Raw genomic sequence first — 25,758 nt, forward strand, 5'->3', positions numbered from 1 at the left:
ATGTTCTGTGTTCTCTTGACTACTCTGATGTCCCACCGTCCATAACTGAAGATTTCCAACTGATGGAAGGAGTGCTTAGGGGAAGACTTCCATCCCAAGACAAGTAGCGCTTGGACACTCGCTGCTAGTCTAGAAGTGCTGGCCTCTGCCACAGATGGCTGATTCTCTGCAGAATGCTGACGGCAAATGAACAGCTGTTGGTGAGCTGCAGGTGAAAGAAGACCCAACTGGTAAAGCAGGCTGGTGCAAAGACAATTTGTAGAAATAGATTTTAGGGATCTGAAAAAATACACCCAACACTATGTGACAATGTATTTGTTTTATTTTCTTGCAAAGACAACAAAAGAAATGGTGAACATCATTCAAAATACATGTGTAAATCTCACACTGACAAAACATGGTGAGGAAATGTATTTAAACTGCAAACAAAGGTCACCTTGCACTGCTGTGACGTAACGGGTAGCGGCACACATAACTGACTCACAAAGCTAAAATACAACATAGAGCCGGAACATTCCATGACCCTTCCCTGTCTGTTGGTCACACACTGGAAGTTATTAGTGACGGGCTCTACGAAACATAACAAGGAGCGCACTATTTTACAAATGCAGGATTACATTGTGAGTAAACGCATACAAATTGCCCTGAATTCTTCGACCAATGGTGAGCCATGAAAGGTTCTCTCATTGGTCAATAGTGAGCTGCCCCCTTGGGACCACAAATGCCAAAGCCATGAAAAGGTTCTCTCATTGGTCAATGGTGAGCTGCCCCCATGGGACCACAAATGCCAAAGCCATGAAAGTTTCTCTCATTGGTCAATGTATGATCTTGGCAATGACGGGTTTGGAATCCTGAAGTGCAAAAACCTGAGTCCTCAGACCCAGGACCTTGTCAGGCAGATAACAAGCAAGACCCAAACATCAAACACTTTCTTTTAAGAAAAGACACATAGTCACTCCCTTTGGAATGCAACTGATGCTATTAAATCGGCGCAGCACACATCTTAAATATTTATAAATTTTAAATATAGAAGCGAGTGCAATATGCATTATACAAAACATTTTGTAGTAATAACTGTTCAGCATGAGGACTTTAGAAACAGACATTGCTGCTCATGTACAAAAATAGCCCAGATCTATTCATGAAATGTTTGTCTGAGTTCTCTTCCTTCTAAGTGCACTGGAAACTTTTGCGACATCGTCCTTTCCAAGATGGGCGCTATCTTGCCCAAACTGATCCAAGATGGCTGACACTGTGCAGTTTAGAGCCTTGTGATTTCTTCCAAGAGCTTTGTGAGGAATCTGTCTAATGACTTTTATGCATCTGCTCCTTATTTATGTTATATTTTCTAATAAAACCCAAGCAACCTCTCTTTGAAATTGCTATACCAAAGCAAAAACACATGTAAACAAGACGCTTCTTAGGTCTGATACAATTGTTAGGGGAAAGGAGAGGCATCTGCAGCCCAATTATTAAAAGAGGCAAACTGAGTTAAAACTGCAAGCAGGATTTATTCATAATTCGGAAGAGCAACACATACTTTAAGTATTCAACCTTGTTGATAATCCAAGCCAAGTGTGTCTACTGCATAGAAACCTGTTAACAAATATCAAGAAAGTCAGAAGGGATTTGTGGCACTAAATTGAAAATATTGTTTTTTGGCATTTCAGTTGAAACCATGTAGTTTGTCAGCCTTTCAACATATTGACTTTGAAAGTGTTGCAGACACACTGAAGCCTCTCTAACTCAGAGTTATGAATACCTAGGCTGATAAACACACCTTGATAAGTTATAAAATGTACATAAATGTTTACCATCAGTGCTAATGAGGGGTCATCCCACTGGTATTTCCTCAACATGTTCAATACATTTTTAAGAGACATTCATAATACGAATGTTTTCAGCCGTCCTAATGCACCTCTTCAAACATTGGTCCTAGAAGCGGACTTAGGTAATGCCCTGTGAGATGATATTCTCATCTGCGGGTCAGTCCCGGAATAAGATGCTTATTAGACACTTGGATGGAAAGGCCACCTTAATCGCAGCTTCTGCAACTTAACAATGAGCAGAAGTGAGTTGGTAACCAGAGCCTCTTACAATCAAGGTTTCCAAAGGAGGTGGTGATGGGAAGCGCGTGCAGATACATTTATCCAAGTCAGTTAGTAAACACAAGATTAAGATTTTTCAACAGATTTTGTAAAATGAAGCTTTTTACGATCCATTTATCTAACATGGTAATGGGAAGTGTGTGAAGATCCATTTACCTGGCGTGGTGGGGGGAAGTGTATTATGTTATGTTATTGTGAATTTCTAAAGCGCGCTTTCACCTGCAGGTCTCTTGGCGCTGAAATGAGTTTTGGAGTGATCGATAACAAGACGTCCAATCTAATTGTGTGTTAAAGTCTATTTATATGACATAGTAAGTGTATTAAGACCCATCTCTCTGACACAGTAAGGCCATTGAGGTAAGGTCCATTTATTAAACATGGGGAGGGAAGGTGTTAATATCCATGTATCTTACATCTTAAAGAGAAGCTCACCAGAAACCTGTTAAGATGTATCTAGGAGAGTTAGTTGGTAAAGGGAAGAGTGTCTACCCAAGAGAGCTGAGAGGGAAGTGTGTTAAGATCCAATCATGCAAAGTGGTGCAGAACCATCAAACTCATTTTTCTTTAGGAACTTGTTGCAAACATACAAAGGAATAAACTCAGACGCGGTCCTCGCTGTATTTCCAGAAACATACAGGGCATCAGCTGACCTTCAGTGGTGGACCAAAGAGGGTGTCATAGCACCAAGGAGAGCAGTGGAAAGGGGTCTTACAAGCCTCTAAAAACATTAATCGGTTCTGGAAGAGAAATAGAAACATAGTGGCTTATTTAGAAGCCCTTCGAGTCACTTTTAAAATGGGGAAAAGTGACGTATCGGCAATGCAAAAAGTGACGTATCGGCGGCGCAAGGGGCTTGTAAATAAGCCCCATAGAATAGAAGTAGTGTGGTTCAAGTAATTAAGCACATTTAAGGCATTGCAGGAGAATAAGGAAGTTTCCAGACTTAAATCCTTGGCAACAGGGGCTGGGAGCACACGTGTGGAGTCCTGGAAACCGAGACTTGTCTGAATGGAACACAGAGGATGTGCAGACTTCATACACCCACCACCAAAGATCTTTCCACATGGATGATGCATATGGCTAAGACTAACAAGCTGGTGGTCAAAAACCATACCTAGAGCACATGAGGCCTGGAGAATCCACATCATGCTATGGTCACTCACATGTAACTAGAACAGTGCAATATGTTCACAAACTGAACAATGATATCTAGTCCTGATTTTCAGAACACATTTTCCTGTAAGTTCTACTTTCCCCAGCAGGATTGCGCTAGACTTGGAAGTAGAAGATGTTGTTCCTGCCGGAGGCAGAAGCAGAGAGGACACAGCTATGTCTGGGAATGAAAATAGTTTATTTGTAAAGCCACAGGAAAATAATCTGCAGAAATAACTGGAGCATTCTGTCTCTGATCAAAACAAACCTGGTGCACATAGAGGCCACATATAGGTACAGAAACCCAAAGCAGACATGGAAGCTAAGTCTTGCAAACCTTCACAACCAGAGGACAGTTGGGAAGGTTCAAGCTCAACCCCCCGCTGTAGTATCCTGAGATACCATCTTGTAAGAATACCACGTTACATATTGTAGCTGTTTTTAATATGAAGGAAAAACAGCATAACTATAACAGCAGTGTATGATCCCGGGTATACAAAATAAATGACTACTGCACAGTTAAAGCGCTAGTGTCAATTGAAGGCTTTCATGGCACTAGGTAACCCTGCTATTTCACAACACATCCTCTAAGACCAATTCTCAAGTGCAAAACTGAGGGCAGGATAGAAGAAGGTAACTCTTAAAAATCACAATTTAGTCCACATGGACAGTGAACACAAACCTTGACACCAGTGCTCCAAGGCCCTCTCCAATGAACCTTATGGCATGCCCCACACGGATTCCTATGGGCCGGAAAATCACACTGGCAATCTAGTGTAACACATCACTTAACAGAGTCATCCCTGTGCTTCGGTCAAGGCTAAGGTAGCTTCAGCATCTGTTTAGGAGCAACAAAAGTCCCTTGAAGCCTCTGGATGTGAAAATTGAAGCGCCTTCCCTCAACTCAGATTCTGTCTAAAGAGGCTAGGCCTGTTTTCCCAAATAAAAGGCCTTTTTTGGTGCCCGAACATCTTGCCTCCTTATGAGCTTTATGTGGTTCAATTCTGAATTTGTAGTGTCATTCACCATAAACTTTCTATTTCTGTTTCTGCTAGAAGGACTCATTCTCTTTGAACAGAATCTCCTATGTCCACCAGGATTCTTCATATACCCTCTCTTCTCTACCAACTCTTTCCAAGGGGACGCCCAGTACTTAGGGGGCTCAGGCTTCATTACAGTCACTCCTTTACTCTCCCAGCCTCAGGCACCTCCGCACATAGGAAGCGCTGAACCTCTGTTTCAGATCAACCCCCGTAGGGATATAGAGAGACTGAGTATATGAATATTGGCTAATTCTAGCTCATTTTCTTGTTACTCCACCTTTGTTACAAGGTGTGCATCCACGCGCATGTAAACATTCCACATATTGTTGGCTCCTTTGGGTTTTTTCTTCACAGTTTTTGGTAGCTATTCCAACTAAGGAAACTTAGAAATTGAAGGGCAGATTTACAAGCCCCTTGCGGTGCCAGTACATCACTTTTTGTGATGTACTGGCAGCGCATTTCTCTGTCCCATATTTACAAGGTCAGGAAAAGCTACCCTGCATGACTTTTCCTGTTCTTGTAAATATGGCCCCTTTAAACGCAGCACTTTGCGTGAAAGGGGCGTTCCATGGGTGTTGCTGTGGGTGTTCCCACACAACACCCATGGAACCAGACACATTTCCAGATTTACGAGGAATCGTAAACCTGGAAATGCGTCAGTATGCTACGCCACCCCACGGGTGGCGTAGCGAGGCGCAACGAGGAGGGATTTTTTCATTTCTCCTTTTTTCCTCACATTCTACAGCACGCATTGAAAGAGGAAAATGCCTGTGGTGATAGTTTTAGTACAGGAAGGTGCCCCTTCCTGCACAAAAACAATCTCCCCATGACCCAGGCATCCTTGCACCATGGTGCAAGGGTGCCTGCACCGGCGCATGGCAGCTGTTTGTGCGCCAGTGCAGGGGAGAGCACAGGAATGCGACATGTCACTGTAAATATGTCGCATTCCTGTGCTCTGAAAGTGCCGCAGCGTGGCGCAGCCAAAGGGCTTGCGGTGCAGCACTTTCTTGTAGATCTGCCCCTGAGAGTCCGCACTTCGCACTCTATTGTAGAAACTCAAGCCAACAGCACACTCAATAGAGGAAATCCTGTCTACTCTTTGCTGTGTAAACCTCCGGAGCACCTTCAGAGCGGCTATTATAAGTGACTACCTTTGGGTTAGAAAGGTCCCAGCTGCACCACTTGTGTCTCACCCAGCATCCCTCGGCTCGCTCTGCGTTGCACCTCATGGGTTGTATTTCTTCTTTTAGGGGGCATTTTGACAAATCAAGTCAGACAGTGCTTCTCTGAGTGGCATCTCCACTAGTCAGTCTTCACCACTTGGGGCTTCTAGATCCAGGTCTTCAGCCAGCATCCTTGCGGCTCTGTCCTACCCCTTCACGTCTCCATTTCACAACTGCTCTTCCCCATTGAGGCTCCTCCATAGTTTGTTTCTATTAGAGAGCTCAGTTCTATGCTTCTCCCATCACTACAGTCCATGTAAACCCTCCTAGAGCTCTTGCACCTGCTGCCGGGCATCCTTGGCATCGGAGGCGGCCATGTTGGATGGCCAGGAACACGCCAGCAGAAGAACTCCGGCCGGTGTCCGCACCCGCTCAGGGCCTGGCTGTGATGCCCCAGTGATATGCCACAACTTCTGCTACATGTATGCCACCAATCGTGGCACCTACACACACGCCCTCTGAACGAAGAAAAGAAATTTGGAACTACAGCTGTCCCGCAGACCACTAGAATGCATCCATCTCAGAGACCAGCTGAGAAAATCACTTTAAATTTTAGTTTGGAAAACGTGGAAGGGAGCTTTAGCCTTCAGCTAGCATGGCACAGACAAGGCTGCCATGGAAGGCACATTTTCTATTTCTATCAGAAAATAACAAGGACCCCCTGTTGAATTATTATCGTAATTCCTAGGGCAGGGTACTATAAAAGTAAAATGTATATCCCTAGGCAATTTCTGAATTTATAAATGTCGTAGATCTCTATATAGTTATGCTTTTCTAATGCAATTAATTCTAAGAAACTGAGTGTAACAGTCAAAACCAGCAAAAGGTTATAACAATTTAAAAATTCTATCTCTGCAGTCCGTGGGATGCTTAATTCCACTTTATATGCCCCTAAGCCCACGCCTACCTGTGAAATTTTAAAATGATATTGACATACTTTCTAACCAATGATCTACTGCTTTATGTGTAAATGTATATACACATAGATATAATTATTTACAAATACATAATTTCAACTATTAGATTTGCTAATATATTTGAATTTTTTTTCACGTCGTTGGTCTACCACTCAATAATATGGGCTTAAGTGCTGCCTTCTGAACATATGGGAGCCTACAGACCTCAACCATGTACCCAGACAATGGGCAATAACGGGGATTATGGCAGCAAAACAAAACATACTGGGGAGCAACGCAGGCCCCAACTGTGACAGGCTGGTGTAACGACATGGATATGATCATATTTGCTGAAAAACTTACGTATGTTCATAGGGAATGTCCCAGGAAATGGGGGAAAGTGTGGAGCAAATGGAATGTGTATAGAGGTTATATATGTACTCCTCCAATCATAGACCATGAATCAGAAAATGAGATGTAGTAATTACGAATGTGTAATCTGTCCACCACTGTACACTGTAATGCCCAATTAGAAGTTTTCAGCGTATACTTATCTATATGTGGAATGTTTCGCAGATTTTGTGCTAAATACAATAACATTTTATATAAAAAGATAAAATAAAATAAAATAAAAATAATATGGGCTTGAGTGTGCGGCTGCAGCGAGGTCTGTGGTAGGCAGGCTCTGCGGTCCATGTTCCAGAACTATCATCCTCTGCTCCTCTTTCATTCTTTTTCTTGTGGCACTGGTGTCTTGTTATTACATTTTTAGTTTGAGTTTAGTTTGCATTTGTGAACCACTTTGTGGCTTGTTTTAGGTGAAAGGCAATAACACCACCTGATATTCAGAATTAGAGGCCAATCCAAAGACACCTGCATTACATCATATGTTGCTGTCCCCTTCCAAACCCTCAACCAAAATCTCAAACACCGATTGTAGATTTAGTACTCAAAATACCTCCTCATCTAAAGCGAGTAATCAACATCATACAGAGAACCTACGTATGGTGACATGCATGCGGGGTATATAACCTGCACATGTCATCTACGACCTCAAGTCTGGCCAGGCACTTAAGCAGTCCTCTAGTTTGAACAGTGTTCAAAGATATATTTTGATTTCTTGCACCAAGAAGCTCATGACGAGGGGCGATAATAGAAGATTTCTCCCCTCTCATCAGTCAAGAAACAACAGAGTTTGTGTGGGGCAGGGGTTGTGAAATGGTGTGAGCCTGAGAGTGGTGCATGCAGAAGAATTCAGTAGAAGCTGTACTTTACAAAGATGTATATTAATGTAACATCCTCAAGCATAGGTGGAGGGCACTGAAACAATATTTACATGCAGGATAATATAAAACCAACAGTAATGAGCAAGCAAGGAAGAGGTTACCTCTAACAGCGTACTAGAAGGAGCAACCGAAATGGGCTTAGTCTGTGTTTCAACAGTAAGAGGATGAACAGAGAATTGGGCAGAAAGGACAGGTCTGGCTGCCTTCAGCTACACGTGGCGGCACAGTGGGCAGGAAAGATGAATCTTTGTGTATCATGCATAGTAACCAGGTCTAGGGATAGACTGGATGGGTTCAGAAGTCTTTATATACACTTAGCGTAAGAGTGTTAGGAATAGATGGCTGGACTACCTTGGAGAAGGGCAGAAATAAAAGGAATTGGTAGTCTCTACGTTAAATGAGATTTTCAACAGAATAGGTGGGTGGTCTCACCTTTCTTCCGTACCAGCTACGACAAGGAGTACGACAAGGACCAAAAGGAAAGAGTCAGTTGGCACAGGTCTCTTGTTAGACTTTTGGATGCGTAGATGTCTAGATGACTGCTTTCGACATTCCATAAGAAAAGAAGACCGCTCCAGTAACAGGAAAAAGAGAGAGAGCTCTCATTGACTATCCAACCTACTTTGTATTTCAACACCTTCTTAGAGGAGACATTTGCTTTTTTTTGCTGACATGACCAATATTTAGCACTGGTGAAGCAGTTCCAAACACACTGGTCTACTCAAAACCAACCTGTGAGGTGATTACTTCTCTTGGTGACCCTCTATTCAAAACTGGATGACATGTTCTACCCTCACAGCATCGAAACGGCTACCCTATCAACATCAGGTAACACATGGCAATGAGGAGGAAGCAAAAATCCACTACTGTCCGTGTGGATGCAGAATCCCTAACTCTTCCGAGATCCAATTAGTTGGGGTAAAAGCCAAAATCATGCAACTAGTTTAGGACTTTTGAAATTGACTTCTGTTGGAGCAATGCTGCTGATATCTCAAGAGCAGAACTGAAGACTTCTGAATAAGTTACAGGTCAGGCCTCTTCCAGAAGGATCTAGACGTTTAAATGCAACTTCCAGTGGATTTAATCTCCCTCCTAACCAGACACGGCTCCTAGTTTTTCCATATGTGAGCTTCCAAGTCATGAAAAGAGATCCATCGGCTAAAGGCAAAACACCACTCGGCAGCACGAGAAGCAGGTCATACGCAAAAAAATACTTGGCAATATGAGAACCCACATAGCTCATGTAGAACATGGACATTCCGCTACAACAGCACCGTATGTGAGTTTTCAACTGCATGCAAGATGTACCGAGACATCCAGGTGATTCTTGGTCAGTGCGATAATTTTACTAGTGCTTAGATACTGGCCTCCGTGTGTGAAGTGCTACGCAACACAACTCATTTGCAAGACTATGTCTCGTGTTGTTCCTTTGGAACAGTGAAAAGGCAGGCATTGAACATGTGCAGCAGAAGGAAGGCACTCCTACTCCACTCACGTTACCTCCAAGCAAATGAGGGGGACCTTCTGCAATCTGCATCAAGAAAGTCTGAGTTGAGACAGAGATCATGTGCCTGGAGACACCAGTGGCACAAATATCACATCTGCACCAAGGTAGAAGGCTCTACTCGCAGAATCATGTTTGTTCGCATTTCTCAGCATTTCCTTACGCTGGTGTTGTGCACTTCTTCTGTTTCAGCCTGGGCACTGCTGTGGTTTCCATCTTGTTCCTTCTCACAGAAGGTTTGGTCTCCCATATACGCACTTTAAGGGACTCCCACTGTCCACAGATCACCATTCAATATGGGACAGAGCCTTAGCATCCGCTCTCTGTTCAGAAAACAGGGATCTTTTCTCTGCGCACAGAATCAAGGTCATCGTCCAAAGTTAGAAGGACCTGGGAGAGAGACAAAAAAGTAAAACATTGTTAAACAAATATTGCTGATGAGAAAGCCACCGCTATAGTGGTAGGGAGTTAATACATTTCAAGTGATATCTCACATGAGAATAATACTGGATCCACTACATCAACCTACCACTACATTACCTTAAAAAGTAGCGGTAGGCCAATATAGTGGATGTAATATTACTGAAGGTCGATATTGGTGACCTTAACATGCAACCCATTGTTGTCCTTTCAGATCATACAAGTATGGCCCGTCTATCCTGCTAATTCAACACAAACAGTAGTTTCACTTAAACGCTCATGCCGTCATAGTACTAGATGGATGATTTAATGATTGAAAATCATGTCATGAACATCAGACTTCCACAGGGTCTTCTATAGTGATCGGCAGATCGGTTGAGGTAGCTGGTAGTAGCTCAACGCTTGAGGTCATGTGAACCAGCTGCATTGAAGTACAAAAACATGTAGATGTCTGCTCAAGAACATATGGAAACCAGCACATGGCAGACACTACAAACCCCTTAACAACTGGCGTTCATGCTGCAATACCGAGAGTCAAAGCACTGCTCCGAGGGTTTCCACCATTCATTGACTGAAATCTGATCATTAGAATTCTCTCTGCCTTGTCTTCCTCTCCTCCTACTTTGTGCATACTTCTCTCAATAGACAGCGACCTTCAACTGTGCTGATTAAAAGAAGTGAGATGGAGCTTGAGACTGAAGCACATAGAAGGGATTAAAAAGGCTTAACGAGAGAGGTGAAGGAGAAGGAAGTTAGTGATAGAGAAGAGTTAAAAAGATATGTGACAAAAGGCAGAGGTAGCAGCTAAAGAGAGGAATGGGAGGGAGCCAGAAAGAATGATCCAGAGACCATCGAAAGACGAAGAGGTAGGTGGAGAAAGAAGCAGAAATATAGATCAGATTTTAGAATGCGGTAGAGAGAGAGAGGGGGGAGAAGAACTGTAGAGAGGAGAGGGGTGGTTGCAAAAATGGGGGAGGTCAACAGAGGGATAGGGTAGAAAGAAAGTCGTTGAAACTGGAGTCAGCAAGATGTAGAAGAAGACTGAGAGGTGAGGTAGTGACAGAAGTATAGAGATGCAAGATAGAAAAAGATTGGTGAGGTAGCGGAAGGGGCGAAATGAGAACTACAGGATAGAAAGTCCAGCCATGTAGAGAGAACAGTAATGAGGAGAGAGAATGGCGCGGTGGAGCGACAGGCGTGAAGGGCAGAAAAAGAGATGAGTTGTTGAGAGAAAAGTCGACGTAGAGTCACAGGCAGGTACAGGAAGAGAGGTGAGGTAGTTAAGTGTTGTATAGAGAAAGAGTAAGGAAGAAAGGAGTGTGGCAGCAGTAGAAAGATGTTTATAGAGATAGAGGTGAAGTAGTGATGGTGAACTGAAATAGAAACGAGGGTACAGAGAGAGATGAGAGAGGAGATAATGATAAAAAAGAGGTAGTGAGGTGTTATATTCTTCTCGTGCATTTCTATGTCATCTTTGTATTTCTATGTCATGCCTTTGGAATGCCTTCTGCTCCCTGGAAACCTGTCCTCTCTGATGCTGTTCTAGAATGTAAGGCCAGAGAGAGATAAGCAGTTGCTGTGGAGAGTGGCTGGTGTTTTCAGGGGTCGTTCCTGTTAACTCAATAAACTCTCTTCAATCTATCCATCTCAAATGTGTCGTGCCTCCTCAAAACTGTCGACGAGAATGGGATGCCATTTTGTAGGAGGTTACCAGCTGTGGAGGACGTTTGTGTCATCACTGCTGGAAGAAGGACCATTTGTGGACCATAAGTGACCCCTGAAAAGTCTTTTTGTAAGACATGGCTCGGCACGAGAAGATCGTCTAGTGTCCATCTAGCCGCTGGAGACAGGTACAACTTTCCGCTAATATTTAAAAAGAAAAATAGCTTAAAAGTTTACCTGTGGAAAACCGTCGGAAGTGTCACGTGCCTTTTGCTTTACTTTGCTTAAGGAAAAGACATTGCTCAGCACTGGAGGATCGCCTAGTGTCCAACCAGCCAGTGGATAAAGTTTATTTGGTCGGCTGAACAAACTCATTCTTTTGAATGGATTAAAACTGAAAGAGCACCTGCTCCTTGTTTGAGGCCCTTTATGATGGGTGCTGACTGTATCACTGCTGTGGATGCCACGGACATGGTGCGGAATTGTCAAGGTTGAATGGATTGTAGCGCATGTTGCATGTACACTTTAAGTGGCTGAAGGAATTATTCAGTCACTGAGCGTGAACTATTGACTGCTACAGAATGGACGTGTGGGGGGAAATGTTCAGAATTAGAACAGATCATAAACCCTTGCTCAACATGCTGAGGCCAGAAGGTGGGAGGAATATGACCCCTAAGCTTAGCAAGACTAGTCTCTAAATTGCAATTGTATAATTGTGAAGTTGAATATATCCCAGGAAAGGGTAATGTTGCAGTTGATGGATTATCGCTTCTTCTATGGAGGGTGATGTGATGGCGGGTGAGCACAAGGAATCTGAGTGTGAGGTGTCAATCACTTACAATAACCTTATAATGACCTTATAATGACGCGATGCAAGGAGTGGATACATTGAAAGGGAAGGAGTTGACCGAGGAAGTGTCTCCGGCATATAGAACTCTTGAGTGTATGACTCCGGAATGTAGAACTCTTTTGAGTGTATGACTCCAGAATGTAAAGCTCTTGAGTGTATGACTCCAGAATATAGAACTCTTGAGTGTATGACTCCGGAATGTAGAACTCTTGAGTGTATGACTCCGGAATGTAAAGCTCTTGAGTGTATGACTCGGAATGTAGAACTCTTGAGTGTATGACTCCGGAATGTAGGACTCTTGAGTGTATTACTCTGGAATGGAGGAGTCTTGAGTGTATGACTCTGGAATGTAGGACTCTTGAGTGTATTACTCCGGAATGGAGGAGTCTTGAGTGTATGACTCTGGAATGTAGGACTCTTGAGTGTATTACTCCGGAATGGAGGAGTCTTGAGTGTATGACACCGGAATGTAGGACTTTTGAGAGTAGAACTGAGGAATGTAGGGCTCTTGAGTGTATTACTCCGGAATGGAGGAGTCTTGAGTGTATGACTCCGGAATGTAGAACTCTTGAGTGTATTACTCTGGAATGGAGGAGTCTTGAGTGTATGACTCGGAATGTAGAACTCTTGAGTGTATGACTCCGGAATGTAGGACTCTTGAGTGTATTACTCTGGAATGGAGGAGTCTTGAGTGTATGACTCTGGAATGTAGGACTCTTGAGTGTATTACTCCGGAATGGAGGAGTCTTGAGTGTATGACTCCGGAATGTAGGACTTTTGAGAGTAGAACTGAGGAATGTAGGGCTCTTGAGTGTATTACTCAGGAATGGAGGAGTCTTGAGTGTATGACTCCGGAATGTAGAACTCTTGAGTCTATTACTCTGGAATGGAGGAGTCTTGAGTGTATGACTTCGGAATGTAGGACTTTTGAGAGTAGAACTGAGGAATGTAGGACTCTTGAGTGTATTACTCTGGAATGGAGGAGTCTTGAGTGTATGACTCTGGAATGTAGGACTTTTGAGAGTAGTACTGAGGAATGTAGGACCCTTGAGTGTATTACTCCAGAATGGAGGTGTCTTGAGTGTATGACTCCGGAATGTAGGACTCTTGAGTGTATTACTCCGGAATGGAGGAGTTTTGAGTGTATGACTCCGGAATGTAGGACTTTTGAGAGTAGAACTGAGGAATGTAGGGCTCCTGAGTGTATGACTCCGGAATGTAGGACTTTTGAGAGTAGAACTGAGGAATGTAGGACTCTTGAGTGTATGACTCTGGAATGTAGGACTCTTGAGTGTATGACTCCGGAATGGAGGAGTCTTTAATCTGCGCCATTTATCAGCTCTGAATGTATGAGTTCTGAATATATGCTATTAATGCAGTCCTGAATCTATAAGCCATGACTAAATCTTGACTGTATGAAACCTTACTGTACAAGCCCACAAAGTACGAGTCCTGCGAGTACAAGTCCTGCGTTTAAATTCCCTTAATGTAGGGGTTCCCAATGCATGAGTCTTGAATCTCGCAGTCTTAGGCAAGCCATAAATGCACATGCTACAAATACATGAGTCTTGAATCTGTGTCTCCTTCATGTTCAGATCCTTAATGTACGAGTCCACCATTTAAGGATTGTCTCTGAACAAACGAGTCTCGAATCTTTGTACTGAATGTACGAGTCCTTCATGTATAACTCCTGCGAGTACGAGTCCTGAATGAAGGAATAGTGAATGTAGCAGCCCTGGATCTATGACTCATGCCTGAATCCTAAAATGTGTGAGGCCTGAACATATAAGTGCTCAATGTATGAGTGTTTAATATATCCTATGTCCTAAAAGTATTGAATTGCCAGCTTGCACAGTGAGAAATGATAACCAACGCTTATTGGTGATATGTTATCCTACTCTACGTGCTCAGTTTTCCCAATTTCTTTTCAATGTGCATGCTGGTGACCCTCGCTGCGGGTGAAGGTCTGATTCGGGTGTAAAGTAGACCAACGCCTGGTACCACACCGTACAAATTCCGAAGCAATGGCGAGTACGACTCCCCCAAAACACTTCACAAATGTAATTTAAAATACTCAGTTCCATGCAAAATCGACCGTGTCATGCTGACGAAGGAATGAACAACTCACCAAAAAGGAGAAGAACATGGCTACCGCAGAGAGGAAGTGCCAGATGTCGTGGTCATCGAAGAAGCTCATGAGGATACACTCGCGATTCTTCTCTCTGGACTCTGCCGGGGTTTTCTATAGAGACAAGAGTTACAGGTGGCTTCTTCACCTCAGAACAGCACATATATTCAGTCAGCTGAATGCCAATCTTCACCAAATTGTGGACCACACCAATGCCTCAATCATTTTCCCCTGAGCTTTACCTACTGGTGTGCTTTACCATGGTCACTGTCTCTTTGGAGGAAGCTCTGCTTATTCTCTATACAGGCCTGCTCTCAACTACCAGATTCTTGTCTGTCAAAAATCCAGTGGGTGGAGGCACCGGGGGTTTGCTCACTTTTCTGCCAAGACTGTGCTTAGCAAACCTAGCAGAGGGTATCTATAGTGCAAAAGGGACATCTTTTTATGGGACTTTAATATAGCATTTCAAGTTCAAGTTCAAAAGACTTTATTCGATTAAGTAGCTTACTCATAAAAACACGAGATTTCATCACAACGACAAATGCAAAAAACAAACTAAAAAATACTGACATAACATTTATTCATACATGGATTTACGGCAACAAACAGAACTTTTTAAAAAGCTGGAAACAGCAAAGCATGTTTTTTGATCATTAAGGGCCAGATATACAACCATATTTTCAGGTTCCAAACAGGAAATCAGCCTGTTTGCGACCGCAAAATTGGTCTGCCCCATGTACAAACCCTATTTTGTAAACCAGTAACCTATTACCGACTCGCAAAATAGGGATTGCGACTCGCTATTAGGAAGAGGCGTGCCAAGGGCATCTCTTAGCGAGTCTCACTTAAATGTATGATTGTTTTGTGACCGCAATTGCGGTCGCAAATCACTTGCAGTTTACCACCTACTTCAAGTAGGTGGTAAGCCACTCACAAATAGGAAGGGGTCCCCTTTCTGAGTGTGTGCGAAATATTGTTTAGGAGCAGGCAGTGGTGCACGGACAACTGCCCACTCTTAAAAAATGAAAACTGAACGTTTCATTTTTCTTTTTTAAATGCATCCCGTTTTCCTTTGAGGAAGATGAGCTGCAATTGAAACAAAAAAACTACTTTATTTAAAAAGCAGTCACAGACATGGTGGTCTGCTGACCCCAGCAGGCCACCATCCCTGGGAGTGACAGACATTCCTAATGGGGTCGCAAATTGCACCTGCCTCATGAATCTTAATGAGGCAGGCAATTTGCGCCCCCATTAGGAATAGCAAACAGTGTCTAAGACACTGTTGTAAATTACTATTTGCAAGCCGAAATTGCGAGTTGGAAAACGATGCAATTTGCGACTCGCAAATTGATAGGGTTGTACATCTGGCCCTAAGAGTCTGTAAGAAAACAGGAGCTGGCCTGCAAGACCTAAAATTGTGCAATTTTAAGATAATTAATAAAACAACCTGGTTAATTTGGGGCACACCCACCTTCTGCTTCTGTGTAGACACCTGCTGTTGATTTTACAGAAGCCAACAAACATGGTTCCAGCTGGAATCGACCTTGGATAGTATTGACCTGATATGTCATTGAGCAGAGCTGTTGCGACAAAATGCTCTGCCACCAAACTGGTACTAAATCACCAGTGACTCTGGAGGGCCACTTTAAATCCTCACTGTAACTCTAATGCTCCAGGTAACCATCTGCCATAATTGTACTGTGGGTGTGGCTCATGATTTCACAGTGGTGCATGGTCTCATGGAAATAACACACAAACTAACATTTCTGATGAAGTTTTTGTAATCAATCAATCATCCTTTATATAGCGCGGCAAATCACCTGTGAGGGTCAAAAGGCGCTGGGGTTGCTTGCTGCTCTGAGGTGATCTGTTCATTCGAACAACCATGTCTTGAGTTCTCTCCTGAACTTCTGGAGCGATGAGGTGCTCCTGAGATGCAGGGGCAGGGAAGGTTGTTCCAAGCTTTGGCCGCCAGATATGAGAAAGAGTGTCCTCTGCTGTTGGCTCGATGGAGCCGGGGAACATTTGTGAGGACGATGGAGGCGTATCGTAGGTGTTTGGTCAGTTGGTGGAAGGTCAAGTGTTTGTTGATGTATGCTGGCCCTTCGTTGTGCAGAACTTTGTATGCGTGGGTCAACATCTTGGCATCTCTTTTGGATCGGGAGCCAGTGTAGCTTCTTGAGGTGTGGTGTGATGTGGGTCCACCTGGGGAGGTCAAGGATGAGTCTTGTAACTGGGGTTTGTATTGACTGTAGTCTATTCAGGAGGCGTGGGGCGATTTCTACGTAGAGTGCATCACCATAGTCCAGCCTGCTGGTGATGAGGGCCTGCATCATGGTCCTTCTGGTGTCGACTGTGAGCCAACTGAAGACCTTGCGGAGCATGCGTAGGGTGTAACGCACAGCATTCATGAGTCATGAGTCCTATGTTCAGGACTTTACTAGCCTGCACACTATCAAATAGTTTTTTTACCAACTGGATTCATATATTTCTGCAGTTTGCATCGAAAGTGTAACTTTTTGTGTAGGGAAGGGTCACGAAAGATAACATTGTACATTTCCATTGATATTCTTTAATTAATTTGTGTTGTAGAGTAACGTGAGTCAACATGCTGAGGATCAGGGATACAGAGGCAAAAGTCTTATGTTGAAGTCACAGCTCCTAAATTGGATCTCTGTAATCTCAACGACCCACCTATGTGTTTTGGACGTGGGATTCACCAGAGAAAGATTTGTGGAGAGGAATTCCATTCTAAAATATTTTAGCTGGAGGTCCTCTCTACTTTTCTCTTCGCGTCCTTTCTTTTAACCCCAAATGTACACATGGGGGGGTTGAAAGGTCTGATCATAAATCTGGATGAAGTGATTTTTGTACAGCTACCAGTTCCAGATCTGAGGTAGAGCAGCTAAAGATGACCTGGCATTGCCAAAGTGTACTCCGTCTGTCAATCGTGTGATCAGGGGGCATATGTATCAAACGATTTTGTATTCGCAAATGCTGCGAATCGCAAAAAAACAGCGTTTGCGAATACAAAATCGCAAAATGAGATGTATGAGGCATTTCAGCAGCGCATTCTTAAGGAATCGCTAATTTTGCGATTTCTTAAGTTTGCGTAAGCATTTAAGAAATCGCAAATTGCGATTCCTTAAATGCTATGTAACACGCACCCAAGTTGTGCGATTTCTCCTTAAGAAATTGCAAATTACCACCAACTTCAAGTTGGTGGTAATTTGCGATTTCTTTGAAAAATGCACTTTTTGGCATTTTTCAAAGTGCCATGTGGCGCACATACATGCCCTTAGGGCATGTATGTGCGCCATATGTGCACACATGCTGATTTCAGGGGTGCATCAGGGTGTCATCATGACACCCTTGCACCTTTAAAAATATTCTCAATTTGCGATTAGCAAATAGCGATTCGCAAATTGAGAAAGACTTCCCATTCATTGTTATGGGCCTCCTGGCCCATATAAATGAATGGGAAGGTATTCCTTAATTGCGATTTCGCAATTTGCTAATAGCAATTAAGGAATTTTAAGAAATCGCAAAATTTGTGCGAATTTTTGGATACATCCCGTTTTGCAATTCCCAAATAGCGATTCTCAAAAAATCGCTATTTGAGAATCGCAAATGGAGATGTTGATACAGATGCCCCCAGGTGTGCTATCCAAATTTGTTATGGCCTGTTCACACATTTCTTGTGTTCATAATTCTTTATTTGTGATGTATACCATGGAATCCTATGTGCATCATTTTTGGAATGTGATGGACTTCACAACAGGAGAATTTCTGGAGGGTTGAACTGTGATGACTACTGTCTTTGTGATGTATGCATAAAAGGGAACTAAACTCAAACCCCCTGCCTGTGTGTTCCCTTAACATTGGCGACAAGGATTGTGATGGACTTCACAACAGGAGAGTTACTGGAGGGCGGAACTGTGATGGCTGTACTCTCTTCGTGGTGGATGCAATAAAGAGAACTAAACTCAAACCCGTGCCTGCGTGTTCCCTTAACAGAATTCATAGAAGGAGCAGAATGGATTTAGCCAAACCTGCATGCTTCATCGTCGCATATCCTGCATCCTGGAAGTGCTGACCTGATTACTTTGGCAGACTCCAGCCCCAGTGGATCAGAAAGGAGATGTGATCCCTGGGCTGAAGGACAATGCATACAAAGGAATAGGAGGTAAAATGGCGGCTTACCTCCCAGCTGCTGAGGTTCTGGAAGAAGAAGTAGAGGGCAGAGGCCCAAACAAACGCCGTGGAGATGATACAAAAGAGCGGGATAGGTTGGATCCTCTCCGAGCTGCGGAGCTGCAAGAAAACAAGAAGAAGTCATGCTAAAAAGGAAGACTGACAGCAGGCATTGTTGCAAGGCATGATGGGAACAGAAACCCTGCAAAAACAGGAGTAAAAACTGCAACGGGCAGAGAGCAGTACTGGGTGGAAGAATTAATTAAACAAATACAATACCCAAAGCCTGACACTGGGCACAAAAAAGATGTGATGGTAGTACGGCAATAACAAATGCTGACTGTGGGGTATGTGAAATCAACCGGCGCGGGATATAAACAGCACAAACTGCCCATGGGCACTAAGAGAGGAGGGGGAGATGCACAAAAAAATCTGAAGTACAAATGATAAGCAACAATGTGCAGCCACTGTTTTCATAGCAAAGTGGACCTACAACACAAAACTGGCTCCAAGTGTTGGCTTCAAGTCAAAGTTATGTCAACCGAAATACAACAAAAAAGCAGAGCGTGGTGTAAAAGGCAGGCTTCAACAGGTGCATTGGCTGATCAGTGGAGATGGTGGATGTTCTACGTGGCTGGAAGTCCTTTTCTTTTTAGCTTTCTGCAAGAGTAAAACAATGATAAAACTAGTGCATTGTTACTAAAAGGGCGTGTCTGCAGAAGTGGCCTAAGCAAGGGAATTCCAATACTTCTGGATGTTTTGGAATTGCTAAAGAATGAACCAGGCAGATGTGATTTAAAGTACTTCTTGTCTTGGAAATACCAAAGCGGTGTATACACCTTTGTGTAACTTCCATGGAAACTCTATACTGGTAGTGTACTAGTGGAAACGAAAGGCAGGAGAAATATCTAAATACATGTTTCTTTTAGTGTCCTTAATCAATAGAACACTTACTTTTGTGCTCAAGCCAAAGGTTCAATAGCAAAACCTACTGGTTTGTTTTTGCTGTTATCTGCTCCCTAAAAACATTCTTGCTATGCTAAGAAGCTGATTTATTAAACATTTTACCACATCAGTCATACTTGTACACTCAAAAAGTGTGCTCTGGGACCACAAAATTCAGATCACACAGGTGGACCTGCAGATTGTTCTGACTGAAGGTGCCATTGAAAACAAAGGGCAAAAGACACACAGCTGATGGACAGAATGCAGAGCAAATCAAACATTCACCCCAGTCAAGAAACCTGGGTTAAATCCATCGTTCTTTTGCGACCATGCCACCCTAGTTTAGACCCAGCCATATGCAAATCAGTCGTGACCCTGTGCTTCATGGGAACAGTCCAGCCCAAACTGCCAAGCCAGGTCCTCCATGGACCGGAAATAAGCATCCTAGGACCGGTTTCGGGGCATCACCCCTCAACAGCCAGACTAGCTTGAATCCAGTTGCACAGTGAGCCCGGGACCCAGGTCAGGGCATACCCAGCGCACTTAGGGCGAGAAAGCAAAAGACACACAGATGATGGATGTAATGCAGAGCAAATCAAACATTCACCCCTCAGTCAAGAGATCTGGGTTAAATCCATCGTTCTTTTGCTCACCATGCCACCCCAGTTTAGACCAAGCCATATGCAAATCAGTCTTGATTTCGTGCCTCATGGGACCAGTCTAGGGGACAGGTGTCAACATTTTCCGCTGTTGGGAGCGGCAACTGTGTGTTCCTATGGAAATGTCATGGGAATTGGCATTGGCAAGAGAGTGAACTCCCCAAAATGTTGTGGCTTTGTCTCTTACCACACTCATTGTACTTCTAAACGGATGCCTTATGTAGTGCAAAGAGTTTCTGAAAGTGCCCCAAACACCTTACATGGGAAAGTATTTTACTTGGGAAGAAAAGAGAAAAAAATAAATGAGCAGTTGCACATTCTTCTAACCCTGTGCCTTTGGGGGTTCGGCTCTGCAGTTAACCTGCAGTTTTGTGGTTAGGGCTGAGAAGCAAACTTCAGAGAAAGCAGAAGTGTCAGATTGCCAATGAGTAACCCTCCCATGTGTGTGAAGAGCAAACAATGAGTACAACTGGATAGATTGTTGCACACATGGACATATTTTATGAGAATCCCCTGTAGTACAGGGTATATATTACAAGCCTTCAAATATGAAAGCAAAACATACTTTGTGACAATAAATTTATCTTCAAGGAAAGGTTTTTTTCAATGATTTCATAGTGGTCCCAACAGCAATGGCAGCAGATTTTCTTCTTAAAAGTTAGCAATCATATGTAGTACCTTCTGTTGAAGTGTGAAATTGTGCCGTGACCCACGTCACAATCTTGTAAAGCCTTCAGCGTGTTGATAGGTAAGTAACTCAATTACCCGAAGCCTTTCAGGAGCAATCTGGTTGTCTAATAGAAAGAACGCATAAGACATTTCTGACACACTATGATAATGTTCATCGAGATGATCAGACCAGGTCGCTACCCATGTCTGAGGGTGATTCAACGAAACATTAGTGCGTTTACTGGAGTATCGACATTTTCCCGCTGGCAGGTTTGATGTCCACCAATGTCTTCTAGGGACAGCTGCGATATTGATCCACAAGTGGCTCAAAAAGTAGGATTTACTGCTGAGGAGTAACAATTTAACCATTGATACACAACTAAGGAAAACTATAATTATATAGATGCTTAATTAAACTATTCCAGTATGTCATGTTGGCTCTGTAGGAAGACATGCAGTCTTCCAGGGGTTGGTAAACGTTACAACTCTTTTTCGTGGGAACCTTTATGGTTAAGAGTAGTACTACCCTCACTGGCATTCCCACAAATTGGCGACGGCATCCAACATTCCATGTTTCTCTATTAATTTCTAACAGCTCAGACGTCTGAGACGAACAAGTTACTTACCTTCGGTAACGCTTTTTCTGGTGGATACAGTATCTGCCTGTGGATTCCTCACCTTGTGAATATGCCCTGCACCAGCAACATTCGGAAACTTTTGTAGCAGTCCACGCCAATGAGGTCGAAGACGACGTCACAGAGACATGGCTCCGCTCGCGACTCCGCTGACGTCACCGGCTCCATAAGAAGACCTCGTCGGCGTGATGACGTCAGTTCCGGCCTCTTTTTCCGTGCCTTCGAGGCACACGGACGGACTGACAAACAATATATATACACAGTATACGCAGTACACAATATACAACTCAACACACACAGTGTGGAGATCAAATAGAAAGGCAAAAGAAACAACACAATGCCTTTGACAGGAATAAATACATACTGAAACACCATCATATACTGAAGGTATACAAGGGTGGACAACGGGGAGGCGGGTGGGTCAGTGAGGAATCCACAGGCAGATACTGTATCCACCAGAAAAAGCGTTACCGAAGGTAAGTAACTTGTTCTTCTGATGGATACATCTGCCAGTGGATTCCTTACCTTGTGAATAGATTCCCACAGCAGTCCCACTCCAGGAGGAGGGTGTTCACCCTTCTATACCAGAAAGTCCTGAAAGACGTAACGAGCAAAGTGTCCGTCCCTCCTCACCTCGGTGTCTAAGCAATAATGTTTTGCAAAAGTGTGGAGGGAGGCTCAAGTTGCCGCCCTACAAATGTCCTCCACAGGAACACCTCTAGACAAAGCAGAAGTGGAAGACTTAGCTCTAGTGGAATGGGCCCTTAAACCCTCTGGAGGTTCCTTACCAGCCAAAGAGTAGCATATCTTGATGCACAAGACAATCCATCTGGAAAGGGTGTGCTTGTGTACCGCTCTGCCTTTCCGGCAGCCAACAAAGCTCACGAAGAGCTGGTAATCAACTCAAAAGTCTTTTGTCCTGTCAAGGTAGAAGCTCACCGCCCTCTTAGGGTCCAATCGGGGAAGTCTCTCCTCCTCCTTGGAAGGGTGAGGGGGAGGATAGAAGGTAGGAAGGGTAATGGACTGCCCCAGATGGAAAGGAGTTACGACCTTTGGCAGAAAAGCAGCCCTGGTCCTGAGTACCATTCTTTCAGCATGAATGGTCAAAAACGGGGGTTTTGAACTCAGAGCTTGAAGCTCACTTACCCTACTTGCCGAGGTGATTGCAACGAGAAAAACCGTCTTGAAAGACAACAATCTCAAGGGACACTTATGCAAGGGCTCGAAGGGAGAACCCATAAGATAAGTTAAGACCAGGTTTAAGTCCCATTGAGGCACAATAAAAAGAGTAGGAGGAAACTTGTTTGTAAGGCCTTTCAGAAATCGCAAAACAATAGGCGATTTGAACAAAGACGGCTGATCCGGCAAGCAAAGGAAAGCCGACAAAGCCGATAAATATCCCTTTACAGTGGCCACAGCAAAGCCTTGCTGAGCAAGAGAAAGGGCAAACTGCAGAATGTCAGATAAACAAGCCCTCAAAGGATCAATTGACTTTTCTCCACAACAGAGAACAAATTTAGACCACCTATAGGAATAGATAGATTTAGTGGAATGACGTCTGGCAGACAAAATTACATCTACCACATCTGGCGGGAGAGAGAAATAATTCAGGTTGCCCCATTCAATCTCCAGGCATGAAGGTGTAAGCTGTGGAGGTGGGGGTGTAGAACCTGCCCCTGCGACTGCGAGAGGAGGTCTGCCCTGAGAGGGAGACAGAGCGGAGGGCACGAGGAGAGGTGAAGAAGATTTGTATACCACACCCTTCTTGGCCAATCCAGGGGCGATCAAAATGACTTGGGCGCGGTCTTGGCGAATCTTCCTCAGAACCCGAGGAATCAAGGGTATGGGAGGAAACGCGTAAAGGAGATGTGAGTCCCATCTCAACTGAAACACGTCCCCCAAAGCTCCCTGCATCGGATACTGGAGACTGCAGAATGACGGGCAGTGAGCGTTCTCGTGAGTGGCAAACAGGTCCACCCGAGGAGTTCCCCACATCCGAAAGACGTGACGGACCACCTCCGGATGAAGCCTCCACTCGTGGTCGGCGGAGGACTGCCAGATGATTTGCCATCAGACAAATCTGATGATCCAGAGCCCAGGACCAGAGACGCAGAGCCTCTCTGCAGAGACAATGCGACCCCACTCCTCCCTGCTTGTTGACATACCACATCGCGGTAGTGTTGTCCGTCAAGGCTTGAACCGACTGACTGCGAAGGGAAGGGAGGAAGGCCTTGAGCGCCAAACGTATCGTCCGCAATTCCAGAAGGTTGATGTGAAGCAACCTTTCTTCTGGAGACCAAAGACCCTTGATCTCCAGATCCCCCAAATGAGCACCCCACCCTAAAGTGGATGCATCCGTTATTACTGTGGCCACCGATGGAGGAAGACGGAAGGGCTTTCCCTGAGACAGATTGCCCTCCACGCTCCACCAAGACAGATCTGCCGCAGCTTCTCTGGAGATCCTCACAGACTCCCTGAGATCTCCTTTGTGCTGATACCACTGCCTGCGGAGGAACCACTGGAGGGCCCTTATGTGCCAGCGTGCATGGCTGACCAACAGAATGCAGGAAGCAAACAGACCGAGAAGGCGAAGGACCTTCAGGACTGGAACGACCGCTCCATAGTAAAACAAAGGAATCATTTCCTGTATGTCGAGAATCCTTTGAGGAGGTGGGAATGCACGACACACAGTAGTGTCCAGTACCGCCCCTATGAACAGGTTGCGCTGAGAGGGCACCAGGTGAGATTTGGGTACGTTTATCGAAAAACCCAATTTGTACAACAGCTGAGTCGTAACCTGCGGATGATGAAGCACCTTCTCCGCTTTGATCAGCCAGTCGTCCAGATAGAGGAAGACTGAAATCCCCGACCTTCTGAGATGGGCTGCAACCACTGCCATCACCTTCGTGAAGACTCGGGGTGCAGTAGTAAGACCAAATGGAAGGACCGCAAACTGATAATGTTGCGACCCTACCGTAAATCGGAGATACTTCATGTGCGACTTCAGGATGGGGATGTGGAAATACGCATCCTGCAAGTCGATCGACACCATCCAGTCCTCCTGATTCAGCGCCTGAAGAACCTGCGCAAGGATGAGCATCTTGAACTTCTCTTGCTTCAGATAAAGATTCAAGATCCTGAGGTCCAATATCGGACGCAATCTGCCATCCTTTTTCGGAATCAGAAAATACCGGGAGTAGCATCCCTGACCCCACTCCTGCTCTGGAACCACCTCTATCGCACCTTTCTCTAGTAACTTCAGGACTTCCTCCTGCAGAAGAAGCCGTGGTTCTCTGAGCAAACTCCTTGACAAGGAGGGTAATTTGGAGGGAATTCCCGAAAGGGAAGGGCGTACCCATTTTCTACAAGATCTAGAACCCAAAGATCTGTAGTAACCGATTCCCAATCTTGTAGAAAATGGGTAAGCCGACCCCCCACAGGACCAACATGATCCATAATGGTGGATCTAGGGCTGCTTTGCATTGGTGGGAGGGGCTGAGGAAGAGGAGGAGGAGGAGAGCTGTTGGCCACGTGTGCGACCCCTGATTCTGCCTCTGTACCCCTTATACAGAGTGCTCTGCTGTTGTTGCTGCTGTTGCTGCCTGTAAGAACGAAAGGTTGCCCTTCCGAAACCCCTGTACCTCTTGAACGAACCCCTCGACTGGGATTGAAGGCCCAAAGATTTAGCTGTAGCCTTACTTTCTTTAAAACGTTCAAGTGCAGCATCTGCCTTCTTGCCAAAGAGTCCGGAGCCATCAAAAGGCAAGTCCAACAGCGTTGATTGAAAACTTCGATGACTTAAGCCACGCGCTCTTCCTAGTGGCAACAGAAAACCCCATGACTCTTGCTACCGAGTCAGCTGTGTCCAATCCACTCTGTATCACCTGCCGCGCTGCCGCCTGGGCATCCGCCAGGACCTCATTAAAACCAACCCTATCCTCCTCTGATAGTTTTGGGGCTAGTTGCTTCGCTGAATCCATGAGCGCATGTATATAGCGTCCCAGAAGGCAAGTGGCATTCGTAGACTTAAGAGCCATGCTGGCCGAAGAAAATACCTTTTTGGCCGACTGATCCAGCCTCTTAGCCTCCCTGTCACTCGGGACCTGGGGAAATGAACCTTTAGATCTCCCTGAACATGCTGCCTGAACCACCAGGCTCTCAGGAGATGGGTGAGAAGTTAAAAACTCTCGGTCCCCCGGAGCAGCCCTATACCTTCTGGCAATGATTTCGAAACTGCCGGAGCAGAAAAGGGCTTACGCCACACCTCCATCACTGGCTCTATGATGGCTTCGTTAAAGGGCAGCAAGGGCTCAGAACCCGTAGTGGGAGAGTGCAGCACCTCTGTCAAAATGTTCGACTTGAATTCAGTAGAAGGCAACTGCAG

General features: G+C 44.6%; 1 protein-coding gene across 2 annotated transcripts in view; it reads right to left on the bottom strand.

The window, feature by feature from the left end:
• Positions 1-304: 304 nt before the first annotated feature.
• Positions 305-25,758, bottom strand: part of SIDT1 (SID1 transmembrane family member 1) — a 588,249-nt gene continuing 562,795 nt past the window's right edge. For both annotated transcript variants that reach the window (XM_085621093.1, XM_085621092.1), the window contains exons 23-25: positions 18,476-18,586; positions 14,273-14,386; positions 305-9,602 (exon numbers count right to left, since the gene is read on the bottom strand). In XM_085621093.1, coding sequence (XP_085477219.1) covers positions 9,540-9,602; positions 14,273-14,386; positions 18,476-18,586 — 288 coding nt within the window. In that variant the 3' untranslated portion in view covers positions 305-9,539. The remainder of the gene's footprint in view (positions 9,603-14,272; positions 14,387-18,475; positions 18,587-25,758) is intronic.

The sequence above is a fragment of the Triturus cristatus genome, chromosome 8 (genome assembly GCF_964204655.1).
Source record: "Triturus cristatus chromosome 8, aTriCri1.1, whole genome shotgun sequence".
Lineage (NCBI taxonomy): Eukaryota > Metazoa > Chordata > Amphibia > Caudata > Salamandridae > Triturus > Triturus cristatus.